Source organism: Cynocephalus volans, chromosome 2 (genome assembly GCF_027409185.1).
Source record: "Cynocephalus volans isolate mCynVol1 chromosome 2, mCynVol1.pri, whole genome shotgun sequence".
NCBI classification, from domain to species: domain Eukaryota; kingdom Metazoa; phylum Chordata; class Mammalia; order Dermoptera; family Cynocephalidae; genus Cynocephalus; species Cynocephalus volans.
The window spans coordinates 188,166,523-188,181,978 of record NC_084461.1 but is presented as its reverse complement, the minus strand read 5'-3'; the positions used below and the strand labels follow the sequence as shown (position 1 = coordinate 188,181,978).

Genomic DNA, 15,456 nt, shown 5'->3' with positions numbered 1-15,456 from the left:
GAACCAAATTCATTCTGGTTTCAGTAAGAACTCTTCACAGTTCTAAAGGCATACAAATCCACTCAGCCACCTTTATAAATTTCTCACAAAGTCTAAAGTACAATTGCTTACCAGTTAACACTTCCTTATGATTTGATGGTTTCACAAAGACTTATAACTACAAAATGTTATAGAAGTCTCCTTTGTCAGGTTATAATCGACTGTAAACAGATTTTGGGGAGGAAAAGGCACACACATAAGATATTACATAATGTTTTTGTGCCAGATGTTTTAGTCTGTGCAGGTAAGAAGCTAGTTCTTAAGGGGCAAATAACAGACCTTGTCTTGCACCTCATTATACTCCAAACCCAGGCTCTCTTGGCAGTAGAGGGTGCTGCTCTATATCAGATAATACAGAAATTTTTGGCATCACTTCCATTAAATTCTTTTCTGCATCACACTGCAAAATAGTCACATCTGAAAATAAAAAGTGCTACAAAATAAAATTTTACAATATGCAAAAAGACTCCAAAGTGAGGGAGTGATTATATATTTTTATTCTTGACCTTTTTTCCAGGAGTTATTTTACTTAAAATCTTTAAAAAAGCAAAACAAAACAAAAGAGAGTCATGAGAAAAGACGGCATAATTTTTTGGCTATTTCTGAAAGCACCAAAACCCAAATATTTGCAATCAAATACAAAAGATACCTTTCTACAATCACAAAACTCTGTTTCAAGCCATCTTGATGCATTCCAAATGGCTGCTGAAGAAAGTTCAAATACCATTATAAAACTGGCAAAAAAAAATTTTAAGTGCTAAGGAGAACGTGCATTGAATTAAAGAACTCTAATGGGCTTTTTTCCTGCACAGAAAACTCTTCTACCTCTCAAATAGCATCATAGATTTTAAAGTAAATTATATACAGTTGGCAAGCAGGTATTTCTAAACGTAGGTTTTATACAGATGATGTCAATCGGAAAAGCAGAAGACCACCCTCCATTTCAAGGAAGTCCTGGACAATATCATTTACTAAGTGAAAACTCGAGCTCAAGGTGCAAGTGAGCCTGGAAATGGGCTGGGGGCCAGCTCAGCATCATTAAGTATTAGAATGTGGAGAGACTGCCATTGCTGATGTCCTCTTCGCTGTCACTTGCTGTTGCCAGACTGTCGAAAGGGTGGTTGAAGTGTTCTTGCTGGTCAGCAGAAAATGCTCCAAAGAACATGCAAGAAAACTGGAGGGGAAAAAAGTAACTGCACTGTTTATTCCAAAGTGAAAGTTTGCTTATTAAATGTTCCAGGTGACAGCCCCTTTTCAGAACCTTGGCCAGTGCGGTATCCCTATCTTTGTTGGTGATAGTTCATGGAACACCCAGAACCTTCACTATTGATTGGCCCAGCACATCCTAAAACCAAAACCTTTCCTGACTTGAAAGGTACCAGACAATCTTCATTTTGAGATTAGCAATCTGCTAACTCCTGTTCTTGAGCCATCAAAACTTCCCCCAGGGCTATATGAGAGAGAAGGGAGCCTCTGCAGGCAATTGCAGGCAAACTGGTCCATATTCTCCCCTTTCCCTCCTGCTAGGATAGAAGCTACACTTCCAGGCTAAAGCCAATCTTTCCCACCTTATCTGCATCCCATCCCATTCCCTCCCATGCCTCTGCTGAAATATTAGCATTTTCAAATGCTCGTGTCTGTCATCTTTAAAACACAGAAATAACCTAACCCCATTCCATTTCCCCCCTCCAACACTGCCTTCTCCCTGCCTGCACTCTCTTCTGTCTGCATTCAACATCTCTTGCTTCATTCTCCTACTCTCTGTCCCAGGTTAAAAATGCTGACCCCGTCACTTCACACAAATGGTTACTGTGGTCACCCCAAGTCACCACATCCTTAATGTTAATGCCCATCTTCAGTGTTCATCCACTTGATATTCACTCTGATACCTCCTCATGCCCTCCCATTCCACATTTGCTACTCACACTGCTCAGCTGACTTGTCCCCTCCTAACCAGTCTTTCGGCCAGGAATTCTCAGCCTCAGCACTAGTGACATTTGGGGCCTGATGACTGTTGTGGGGCTGTCCTGCACACTGGAAGATGTTGGGCAGTATCGCAGGTCTTTACTCACTGGATGCCAGTAGGACCTGTCTTCCCGAGATTTGACATCCCAAAGTGTCTCCAGACATTGCCCAAGGTCCCCTGGGCGCATAATCACCCCTGATTGAGAACCACTACTTTAAATGATAGCAGTCCTCTCCTCTGTCTCCTCTCCCTAGGAGATTTCATCCACACCCCTAGATGAAATTACCATCTATTTGCCAGAGAGTCTCAAAGTTAGAATTTGAACTTCAAGCCATAGATCCTACTACTTACTTGAGTTCTATAACTTAACATACCCCAAACTGAATTCATGATCTGAGTAAGCCTTGCACTTGGTTCTCCAAACCTAATTCACCCTTGGTACCTCCTTTTTCCTTAACCCCCATAACCAATCCATCACCAAGTCCTGCTAGTTTTGCTTCCTAAATTAGCCATCTATCTTGGCCTCTTCTCCCCACCTCTCATGTAAGGACTCACAAGCTCTCAGACACTACAGCTGGGCCACCACACTTGCCTCACTGCACCCTATTGTTCACACAGCAGCTGCAACTAAAGTTCTCTTGTCAACAGCCAATTCCGTCAGTCCTCCCTGTTCAAACCCTTCAAAAACTTGAAATACCAGGGTACTTTATATGGCCATTTAGAGCACTGACAGGACTCTTCCCACATGATCTGGTGTTTGCCAACTGCTCTAGCTTCATCTTGTGCCTCTGTCTGCCTCCCTCTCCCCACTACCTGTTCTCCAGTCACACAGGCCATCCTTCAGTTCCTTGAAATTGCCACTCTCCCTCCAGTCACAGGGCCTTTGCACATGCCACCTTTACCCACAGCTTCTCCCCCTACATCCACTACCTTATCCATTCCAGGTCAGCTCTGACACCAACTTCAAATGGAAGACTTTCTTCAAATAGAAGACCTCATGGACCAGGTCAGACCACACCTTAAATCTTCTCAAAGCGCCCTGAACTTTTCCTTTATTGAATTTATCACACAAATTATCATATATTTAGTCATCTGACTGTTTTATATCTATCCCCTATTCCCTGTTAACCTAGAAAAAACACATTAGAGAAAAATACCTCCAAATATGTTGAGTTTATTTGGGAACAGAAAATAGGATTATAATCCGGAATGCATACCATGGCAAGCCACGAATGCATTCGATGAGGTAAGGGCAAGAGAAAGCTTTATTGGCAAAATGGGAGAGGCTCACGTAAGTGGCTTAGAAACAGAGTTCTTTGATTTTGGAGGCTCAAAGTCAGATTTATTGTCAGTTCATCCATTAAGATGCCATTACTGAGCAGTTTCCTCTAAAAGCATCTTATTTTTGTTTTGCAGTTCTAAAGAATGTCTAGTGATAAACCTTGTCACAGAAATGTGCTTATGTTCAAAGGAGGAGATGTGTGAAGGATCTGAAAGGATTTATGCTGGGTTTTGGAAAAGTCTTTGGAAACAGTTCTTACCTCAGACAAGCAAGCACGACTCATCCCCTTTGTGCCTTCCCAGTACTATTGTCTGGGTCTGACAAAAAGTGATTTTGTCATTGTTCACATTCCCATACCCTAGACCCCCTCCAGTCTTCTTTTTTTTTATATATAGGATCTGAACCTGCGGCCTCGGAGCTCCCAGCGCCGCACTCTCCTGAGTGAGCCACAGGGCCAGCCCCTGCCTCCAGTCTTTAATCAAGTTTAGGAACCTTATTTATTTTGCTCAACATAATATCCCCCACATGGCTATCTAGGACACATGGTCCCAATACATACTTGTGGTAGTTGTATGGTAGCATGAATGAATAAATTAATAAGCCCTGTTCTTGGGTCATCCTCATGTATCAGAAGGTGAAGATGTCCTCTGCAAGGTGTCAGTTCTGACAGCAGCTGTTGAACATTTGCTCCAGGCAGAAAATCCCAAGTTAGCTGTGATAGGCAAGATAATAGCCCCCTCCCTACTGTGGATTGATTGAATTGTGTTGCCAAAGTTCATATATCAGAAGCTTAATTCCCACTGTAACTGTTGAGGGTAGGAAATCTTATTATGGTAATTGAAAGGTGGGGCCTTGAAGAGCAGTGAATGGATTAACAATTGTGGTCAGGGGCACGGTTCTGAAAGCCTTAAAAGAAGACCCTGTGAGAGGTTAGTCTCATTTCTTCCACCATCTTGCAATGTGAGACCTCTGGTTTCCTTGGACTTCGGATTTCCCAGCCTCAGAAACTGTAAGCAATAAATTTTGTTTTCTTATAAATCACCCAGTTCCAGGTATTTTGTTATAAGCAACAGAAAAGTACTAATACAACGAACTGTACTAAAATCCACGAACTAAACTAGTACATGGAACTATTTTTCCCATGTACTAAATCCACGAATCTGTGAATATGCTATGTCACATGGCAAGGTGGAATTAAGGTAGCAGATGGACTTAAGGTTGCTAATCAGGCTGACCGGTTAGCTCAGTTGGTTAGAGCGTGGTGCTGATAACACCAAGGTTGCATGAACTAGCCAAGTGCACCCAATGTGATCACAAAGATCCTTAAGTATAGACAAGGGAGACAGAAGAAGAGTCAAGGTCAGGGTGAAGTGATGTGGATAACACTTAACTGACCGTTGCTGGCTTTGAAGATGGAAGGGACCACAAGCCAAAGAATGCAGGTGTCCTCTAGAAGCTGGAAAAGGGAAGAAAACAGATCCTCCCCTAGAGTCTCTTGCAAGGAACACAGCTCTGCTAATACCTTAATTTTGCCCAGTTAGACCCATTTTGGACTTGTGACCTTCAGAACCAGAACATAATAAGTCTGTGTTGTCTCAAGCCACTAAATTTGTGGTAAATAATTATAGAAGCAATTGGAAATTAATACACTGGCCTAGATCATAACAGGAGGCATAGTCTCAATTGCTTCTGAGCAGTCTAGTCTTGACCAAGATCCTAAGGCTAGAAATGACCTATACATAGCATCTGTATCTGTTTAATGTACATATCACATACAAATAGTTCCTAATAATGTTTATGGTGCTATATGAGACTAGAAAGCTTAGGTTTACTTTGGTTTTTGAGAGCTGCCCTGAATTTGCTATTGGCTTCTTAGGGTAAATGCCATTTGCTATCCTCCCTTGTCCCCACCTTCTTTTTGGCCTTTAAATCTCACATGGCTGGATAATGGAACCTTTCTCTATGTCTAATGGGGAAAACTGGAGAGCATCCATGCAACTTGGAATTAGCCTCAAGTCCAATATGAGTTGGATAAGAAGAGAAGTTTATAAAATATTTTTTTGAGGGCCGGCCCGTGGCTCACTCGGGAGAGTGCGATGCTGAGAACACCAAGGCCCCGGGTTCGGATCCCATATACGGATGGCCGGTTCGCTCACTGGCTGAGCGTGGTGCTCACAACACCAAGTCAAGGGTTAAGATCCCCTTACCGGTCATCTTTTAAAAAAAAAAGAAAAGAAAAGAAAAAAGAAAAAAAAAATATTTTTTTGATAATATACATATTATCTGCATTTTGGTGCCCCTGAGAGTTTTGTATTACTTGTTTAAACTTAATGAAAATCCGCAGTGGAAAAAGCCATGGTCATTGTTTAGAATATAATAATACTCAGCCATAGGTTTTATGTGTGTGTGTGTGTGCGTGTGACAACTTTATTCAGTCATAACTCACATACCATACAATTCATTCATTTAAAGTGTACAATTCAATGGTTTTTAGCATATTCACAGGTTTGTGGAACTATTCATAATCAATTTAGAACTTTTTTGTTTGATTTTGTTTTCTGTTTTGGCCAGCCCCTTATATATTTATTTTTAAAAATAAGGTGAATTGAAATTGATTTCATTTTGGAATTTTGTGATATCACTGGAGGGATTTTTAAAATTTTCATAGGATATCCCAAACCAGGGGTTGAAGGTGTGCCAACTACTGGCTATGCACAAGAAACACAGAGAAGAGTAAGACTCAGGCCTGCCCTTGACGAACTCACAATTTACTTAGTGGAACAACAAGTATATATATTAAATTATTATGTGACAATTATAATAAATAGAATGAACAAAATGCTTTGAGTAGAATGAGAAGGCTTAAAAAAGAGAAGTGTCATTTGAACCAGGCCTTGAAGAGTGGGTAGGAGTTTGAAAGATGAAGAAGAAAGGAACACCATCACCGCAGTATGTGGGAACAACAGCATAAGCAAAAGCATAATACAAAAGTGTAAGCCACACGTTTCCACTAAGATCAAGAACTTAAGCAAGGACACCCATACTCTCCACTACTCCTCAACATCGTACTAGAGATTATTAGCTAACTCAACTGGACAAAAGAGGAGGCATTAAAGAATAAGGAAAACTATCTCCAAACAGAGAGACAGTATGTGTGGACTGAGAGAATCAATGATAAAACTAATGGAAACAATAAAATAATTCAGCAAGGTAGCAGGATATAAAATTAACACACAAAAAATAATAGCCTCCATATACGCAAACAATAGGCAGTCAGAGAACATAATGGTAGAGAAAACCCCATTTACGACAGTGACAGAGGAAATTAATTACTTAGGAATAAACTTAATAAATGTGCAAAATCTATTTTAAAGAGAACTTTAAAACACTCCCGAAAGACACAAAATAGACTTGAACAAATGGAAAGACATTGCCTGTTTTAGGACAGAATGACTCAACATCATAAAGATATCAGTTTTCCCCAAGTGAACAGAAATTTAAGGAAATCTAATTAAAAAATACCAACAGACTTTTTTATGGAAATATATAAGTTGATACTGAAGCTCAAATTAAAAATAAATATTCAAGAATAGCCAGGAAAAAACACAAAACTCACAAAGGAATACTAACCCTACCAGACATTAAAATATACCCTGAAGCCTCTATAATGAAAAGTGTGGTACTGACACAAGAAGACACAAATGGATCAGAAGAACAGAAAAGAAAGTCCAGAGACAGACTTGAATACATAAAGAATTTTAATGTATGATAAAGGAGACATCTCAAATCACTAGGGCAAAGGTAGACTTTATAATACGTGGTGCTGGGATAGCTGGGTAGCCATTCTGAAAAAGATAAAATTAGATACATATTTCACACCATGTACAAGAAGAGAAACTCCAAATGGTTCAGAATGTAAATATAAAGAGAAGAAATAAAAAAATAAAAAGATGAAATCATGCAAGGTCTAGAAGGAAACATGGGTGAATCTCTATTTAACTTCCGTGTAGGGAAAAACTTTCTTTTCTTGTTTGTTTGTTTGTTTTGTCTTTTTCGTGACCGGCACTCAGCCAGTGAGTGCACCGGCCAGTCCTATGTAGGATCCGAATCCGCGGCGGGAGCGCCGCCACGCTCCCAGCGCCGCACTCTCCCAAGTGCGCCACAGGCTCGGCCCTAGGGAAAAACTTTCTAATTATCAACTCAAAATCCACGGACAATTTTTTTTTAATTTATTAAATTTGACCGCATAAAGTAAAAATTTTTTGCATGGCAAAAAAAATCTTAAACTACTACTGACAAAGTGAGAGAAAGTATTTGCACCATATATCACAGACGAATGGCTAATATCCCATATAAAAAGAATGCTTATAAAAACCCAATAGAAAACTGGGAAGAGACATGAATAAAAAATTCACAAAAATTGTAAAATGGGCTTTAAACACATGAAAAGATGTTCAACCTCACTCACAATTAGAGAAATGCAAGTTAAAGCCACACGGAGATATCATTTCTCAATTATCAGTTTGGCCAAATTTTTTTAGTTTTGCAACATATGCTGTTGGCCAGGCTGTGGGGAAATGGGCACCAGCCTCTGGAGGGGAATCTGGCAGAACCTCACAAAATAACATCCGTCCTCACCTTTTCAACCAGCTGTCCCACTTTTAGGAATTTACCATTGAAGATACACTTCTGACAATGTGAAAATACATTGTGAAAGGTTATTCACTGCAGCTTTGTTTGTAATTGCAAAATACTGGGGCAGTGCAGATCTACATGCTCACATATAGGTGAGTGGTTGGATTAGCTATGGTACATTCACACATGGAATACAATGCAGCTGTTGGGGGAAAAAAAGGAGAGAAACTGATATGGAGTGATTGCCAGTATATACTGGTAAGAGCAAAAAAGCAAAGTGGAAAACAGTATTTACAGTGTAAGGAAGAAGGAGAAATAAGAAAATGTATATGTTTCTGCTCATTTGTGCAAAAAAAAAACACAGAAACTAATGAGAAACTAATGAGATTCTCTATAAGGGGCAGTGGGTATAGGGTAGAAAAGAGGGAGGGAGGCACACTGCTCTGCATATACCTTTTTGTATAGTTCTGACTTTCAGGACCATGTTTAGCATTCAAAGAAACAAAATCAACAAAGGTTAGAGGAGAACTAAAATGGAAGACAAATGTGACTAACTGTTACAAATGATTAATATAACCATATTGAAATGGTTACTTAGCTTAGTTTAGTTATTTTCTAGTAACCTTGAATATATACTTATAACAGTATATATTCACTATAACAGTGTTTTGAATATATACTTTAAGGCTAAAGACAAGAGAATGTTCACAAATACTATACTTCCAGTTAGTAGATTTGTTTTTCACAGGGGTATGGGTTAGCAGTTCTGAAACTGTGTTCTAGAATTGAACAATAAATAAATATCTTGTGGATAGTAAGAGACAAAGGAATTATAAGTAAGGAAAGGGGGAAGGCTAGCATGAACCCTGTGGTGTTGGATTGGAATCTGAGGGTCTCAATATGAATCCATGGGTTTTATTATATGTATATGAATAGATAGATATAAAAATAGACCAATATATGTACATTTGTCAATACATACATACATATATCTCCTAGTTCTGTCTGCTGAGAGGGACTAGAAGCAATGAAACCCCAGTACAAAGGAGCACACTTAACACCCAGAAGTTGGTCTCTATGTGCCATCCCCAGTACAAGGAACCAGGGCCCCTGGGAGAAATGGCTGATTCCAAGGCTGAGCAGGGGAAGTACAAGATAAGCCCCGAGTACCTTAAGGTTCCACAAAGTAAGGAAGTGCTCAAAAAAATGTTGGAGACATGTCAAAGGGACACAGGCCCAATCCAGTGAGGCTCCCAGTGGCCAAATATGGGGCAGTCTGAGCAAGAAAATAAATATTGATGGATTATAACCCACAGAACAAAATGAATATCCAAGAGTGCATAGTGATATAAATAATTGAATAACAAATGTGGGAGGAGAGGAAGTAAGTTCTTTCTTAAAGTGGGGTTTCATCTAATAAACTGAAAAAATAATAGGTAAATCACCATTTGGCAAACATCATAGTAATAACTATTTCTGAAAAAAAAACATTCATGGGGCCCGAGCCCGTGGCGCTGGGGAGAGTGCGGCGCTGGAAGCGCAGCGACGCTCCCGCCGCGGGTTCCGATCCTATATAGGAATGGCCGGTGCACTCACTGGCTGAGTGCTGGTCACGAAAAAGACAAAAAAAAAAAACATTAATGGATGCTAAAATTATTAGGCAAAAAGTATGATGAGAAACAGGGTATTTACATAGTCTCAAAGTATCTCCCCACAAGAAAAACCGTAATTTTACAGTGGGGATGTCTGGCAAATACCACCTTACCCACGTGATAGAAATTACCACCACCAATAAGGACACAAATCTCCAATATGTGCCTCCAGATATGATATATAAGAACCTATCATCATTCTGTTGTATTCTTACCAAAACTGCATAGGCTATATTTAATCACAAAGAAACATCAGAAAAATCCAAATTCAGGGACAGCTTACTAAAGTGTCAAGGTAAAAGGGCCAGCCCATGGTTCACTCGGGAGAGTGTGGTGCTGATAACAACAAGGCCACGGGTTCCGATCCCTATATAGGGATGGCCGGTTAGCTCACTTGGGAGAGCGTGGTGCTGACAACACCAAGTCAAGGGTTGAGATCCCCTTACTGGTCATCTTTAGTAAAATAAATAAATAAATAAAGTGTCAAGGTAAAGAAAGACAAAGCTAGATTTAGAAAATATTCCAGATTAAAGGAGACTTTGCTAACCTAAGATATTAACATTTGAGGAATATGGGTGAAGGGTATATGGGAATTCTTTGTACTGTTTTTGCAAATGAGTCGATTTATTTTAAAATTTAAAAAATTAAAATTTGATGCACATGTGTGCAAGTGTGTTTATATGCATAGAAAAAAGTTAAAAAGTAGGGCCGAGCCTGTGGCGCACTCGGGAGGGTGCTGCGCTGGGAGCGCAGCGACGCTCCCAGCGGCCACAGGTTCGGATCCTATATAGGAATGGCCGGTACACTCACTGGCTGAGTGCCGGTCACGAAAAAGAAAAAAAAAAAAAAAGTTAAAAAGTAGAGTAAAAACCAAAATATTTAAAATGATTATCTTTGACTATCTCTTATTTGTTATTTTCTGGTTTTTCTTCATTGAAATGATAACTGTATGTTATATAAAATGTTAACATTGGAGAGTCTGGGAGAAGGGTATATAGCCATTCTTTGTACTATTTTTGCAACTTTTTTAAAGCCTGAAATTATTTTAAAACTAAAAGTTAACAAAGGAACAAACAAATATGGTGGATTATATTATAAGAATTTTTCTAGCATCATAATGTCTATAGCTTTGGTCTGGTTCACAGACAAGTAGCTTCCAGTGAGCATGGCAGACCCTGCTAATCAAGCAGAGCTATAGCTTTAGAGTCATTCTCAACACAGCTTGCCAAACCAAATGACTGGTGTGGTTACTACAGAGGAAGCCTTTCTGCCATTCCTAGCATGGGAGGAGGAAAGGAGAAAGCCACGTGAAGACTATTAAATACCCCAAGGAAAGTCCCTGAACGCCATTCCAAGGAGTTTAGACTTAATCCTATGGGATAAGCAGAATAAGAGTTTTAAAAGCAGGAGAGTGATATATAACAACAATAACTAACATTTATCAATCACTGACCATGTGCCAGTTATATCTTTTAGCTCAATTAACTTTCACAACAATTCCATTGAATGGATAGAATTATTATTATCCCCATTTTGCTGAAAAGGAAGCTGATGCAAAGTTTGTTCAAGTCAAACAGCTATTAAGTGTCAAGACAGAGCTTTGAACCCAGGCACTTGAACTCTAGAGCGAGTGCTCGGAATTGCTGTGCACTCGCTCAGGATCTAAGGTTTGGACAAAATCTATTAGTACGCCATGGAGGAGAACCAGGGTGGAGGAGAATGGAGGCCTGGAGTCCAATCGGAAGGCCCACAGTATTTCAGGTGAAACATGATAAAGGTCTACGTCATTTACCCATAATGTAATTTCAGCTTTGCAGGAGTCTGCCACATTAACGCAAATAATTCCCTTTAAAAATAGATCCTTTTTAAAAGAATTTAATGACATGGTAAGAAATTTGGAGTAAAAAGTGCTGTAATCGTGTTCATGGAGCTTACAGTTCTAAATATCACTTTCCACAGTGAGGAAACTGGCAATCTTAGTGAATTTCAGGGACCTGAAGAAGCAGGAAAACGATTTCCTGTTGTTGCCTATGAAAAAGTAAGCACAATGTATGTGAACAAAAAAACTGAAGAGAGAAATGCTTTTGTATAATGAGAATACAGATTTCAGTTTTCACTTTATGGCCAACCTAGTAATATACAAGAAGAGAAATTGCATATAATAGGTACTTAATAAACAGTTATGGCACCAAACTGAATAAGTCAAGTTTACTATCCAAATTGTGCCCTAAAAGTCAAGATGATGACTTTCAAAAAGATTATTTCTCCTTTCAAATTTCAAATTAAGAAACTCATATTCCCAAAGCAATAATAATAGCAACAGTAAAACAAGCTTGAATAAAATGTTAAACACATAAAATTGAGACTATCAATATTTGAGATACTTCAGTTTCTAATAAATTATGCTTATCCTCACTTCAATAGATTTTATAAGGTTTAATACTAGAGCTTTCTGTGAAGCTTACCATCAATCTATTAAATGCTGGTAGTATGAGGCTTCAGGTCAAGATGGTAGAATAGACCATCTAGTCACTCCATCCCACAAATGAACCAATTTACAGCTATTAAAAAGCAATGACAGCCAAGCTGGGGATGCTAGAGCTCAGGGGAAGAGGAGGAGAGACCTACGGAGTGCATGAAAGCAGGAGAAGCCATGAGAGAAAGAAAGGACTGCTCCTACCATTTCAAATCCCAGCTGCTCCAAGGCTGGAGCTGATTAGCGCACAAAGCAAGAGCTGGCAAAAGCTGCAGCCGTGCCCTTCCTATGAAATTGCTTGGAGGTGGCAGGGGAGAAGAGGGCCTTGGTGGCCCTCAGGCCAGCAAGACCACTAACAGGGTTCCCATGGACCCATATAGGAGCAAGGAACCATAACAATCAAAAAAAGGAGCCACTCAAAGGCCGGTTTGTCACTGCAAGGGACCAGTGCATGGCCCGCCCCATGGGAAGTGTTTGGAGTATGGGCAGTATGGGAGATGGGCCCACTGGAGGAACACTGGGGCACAGCAAGGCCAGCTGATCTCCCCCCAATCGGCACAGGCCCACTCAGTGGAAACTGATCAGGAATACAGAACTGCAGGGGGTGCAGTTTGCTGAAAAGACTCAGGCCCATACCAGAGTTTCCACACAACCCAGGTGTACTGGACCTCACAGGACCTGAAAGTACCTACAAAGTAAACCATTAAAACCTGAGCTGCACAAAAATCCTTCCCCAGGGAATCAGCAGCAAAGCAGCAATTTAGCTCAACCACAGGGCTCAAGTGCTGGTCCCCACAGGATGTTACCCCGTTTTAGAAGTGAGCAAAGGATAATAAATTAGCTCCAGTGCAGAGTTTAAGTGGTGGGAACAGCAAATAATCCAACAGAGAACTGAAAGAAAAAACAAAATCCCCGCAGACCAGAGACAAAGTTTGATATTAACTAGTAAAGGTCTCACTTCAACAAAGAACACCTATAAAACCTAGAAGGACTGGAAGCCTCCTGGGCCCAAAAGCCAGGGAGTGGGGAGGGCCAGGGGCCTCATCCATGCCCCCCAATGCCCACAAACAGTCCAGCGATGACCACTGTGCGGCTGCAGTAAGTGCCCTGGGCCCCCAAACCAGGAGGGTGGGGGACCAAGGGCCTCAGTCACACACCCCTAACACCCGCACCCAGCCCAGTGAGGACTACCAAGCCACCTCAGGAAACACCTTAGGCTCTCAAGCCAGTGTTGTTGGGGGCCAAGGGCTTCGGCCACACCCTCCTGATATCTACACTCAGCCCAGCAATTACCAAGCCACCAGTGGAAGCCCCCTATTCTCCCCTGCAGGAATGAGGGGGATGCTATAGGCCTCGACCACAGCCCCTCTCCTTCTTCCTTCTCCCATCCTATTTTCTTCCCCCTTCCCCTCTCCCCCTCCCACCCAACTGCTCCACAACAACATCTTAGAATGTAAAAACAGATGGAGCCGGGGCCAATCCCTCCTCCCACAACCAGGCAAGGAGCATGCCAAAAACACCACTTCCATGTGGGTGGCCCACGACAGCCACCACAATAGTCATGGTGTCACGAAAGTGGCTAGAGGCTTCAACCACCATGCAGATGGCCCACCAGCCACTCAAGTACATCAACACAAGGAGAGTCACCAGCAGAGACCAAAGAAAAGAAGAGGATGTCTCTCTCCACAAAGGCCATTTCAGAGTGACAGAAGAAGCATCTACTCTACGATAAAATTGGTGGACCTGAACACACCTCCCTCAACACTGGACAGATCATCTAGGCAACAAATCAACAGGGTAACCGTTACTCTTTCAGAAGGAGAGAAGAAACTAGAGTTATCAGAGGGGGGAGGGATGGGGGGATGGAGAGGGGTGTGGGGAGAGATTGGATATGGGGCAAAAAGAACAAGTACAATTTATAAAAAAAAAAATTATACAATACATAAAGACAGAAAAAATGCTGGTAGTATAACGAAGTGTTCTTAAGTAGGGCTCCACTATGAAGGAATTTGTGATATTTGTCGGGATAAAATTTACATTTGAACTACTATGAATAAAGGACTTCCCAACCAAAGTTGAAAAATAAAATTAGAAGAAGGAAATTTATTTTAAGAAACAAATTATTTATATGACTTTAGCATATTATTTGAATTCAAATATACTATTTTAAAAGAAATTTTTTTGGCAGCTGGCCAGTATAGGGAAATGAGAATATACTATAAACAATCATAATTTATTCTTGAAAACAAGTGACCCAAATTTCTACTTGAATATGCTTTGTTAGAAATTACTGATCGAGGGCCAGCCCGTGGCCCTCAGGAGAGTGTGGTGCTGGTAACACCAAGGCCATAGGTTCAGATTCCTATATAGGGATGGCCATTTGGCTCACCTGGGAGAGTGTGGTGCTGACAACACCAAGTCAAGGGTTATGATCCCCTTACAGTCATCTTTTAAAAAAAAAAATAGAAAGAAATTACTGATAGAGCAATTTAACTCTTTTGTATTGATATTCTATAAGCCAGACTTTTCTTCATTTGAGACTAGCTTCATCCCTCCCCTATCAAAAAGTGAGAAAATTAATTTTCAGGATATTAGAAGTGGGCTGGAGCAGGGAGATTGCAAAGGGAAACAGATGATGAGAATTCTTGACTGAGACATGAACATGTCTCAACATTTTCCTTTTACCTTCCTCAGATATGAAGACCCTGGCATTTCCTCTGTGTTGCTGATGCTGCTGATGTCTCCATTTGCTCTTTTCATTATAGGGCTGCCACAGTTTTCCAATGCAGAGATGTTTGTGACAGTCTCATTAGGATAAAGACTTCTGGGTGCTGATTTTCTTGAGATAGACTCCAAGGCCTGGCTGGTTTCATTTTTAGCAGCCTCTGAATTTGACAGTGTCAGATCTGACCTGAGGTATTAACAAGGATAAATGAATAGATTGTTTACTTTGAAATATATTTTTTATATAACTAATGATGCAATGTGGGATGACAATGATAGTACTGGTGTAGGGAATGTATGAAAATAACATAGAACTAATTGTTGAAAGTTAGGATTTATGTACATGATCATTTCGAAATTTTTCTGACAGATTCAAATCTTTTAGTAAAACAAGCTAGTGTGCATGAGACATCTTGTGATATGGTAAAAAGGCCAAGTTAGAAAAAAAGTTAAGTAAATTATTATACATCTGTATGATAGAATTTTATGCAGTCATTAAAAATCATGTTTTCAAGTCATAATCGGTGATATTAGAACACAACCACAATACATTTTATGGAAGAAAAAAGGATACAAAGCTACATACACTATATGATCCCAATCTTGTTTTAAAATACAAGTATATGCAAAATTAAAAGACTGAAAGAAAATACAGTGGGCCAAAGTATTAATAGCAGCTATC

General features: G+C 40.2%; 1 protein-coding gene across 1 annotated transcript in view; it reads right to left on the bottom strand.

Annotated features, from left to right (window-relative positions):
* Nucleotides 1–595: 595 nt before the first annotated feature.
* RAD9B (RAD9 checkpoint clamp component B) overlaps nt 596–15,456 on the bottom strand; it is a 41,932-nt gene continuing 27,071 nt past the window's right edge. Inside the window, exons 10-11 of the mRNA XM_063087731.1 lie at nt 14,736–14,961; nt 596–1,213 (exon numbers count right to left, since the gene is read on the bottom strand). Of these exons, the coding sequence (XP_062943801.1) occupies nt 1,085–1,213; nt 14,736–14,961 (355 nt within the window). The 3' untranslated portion in view covers nt 596–1,084. The remainder of the gene's footprint in view (nt 1,214–14,735; nt 14,962–15,456) is intronic.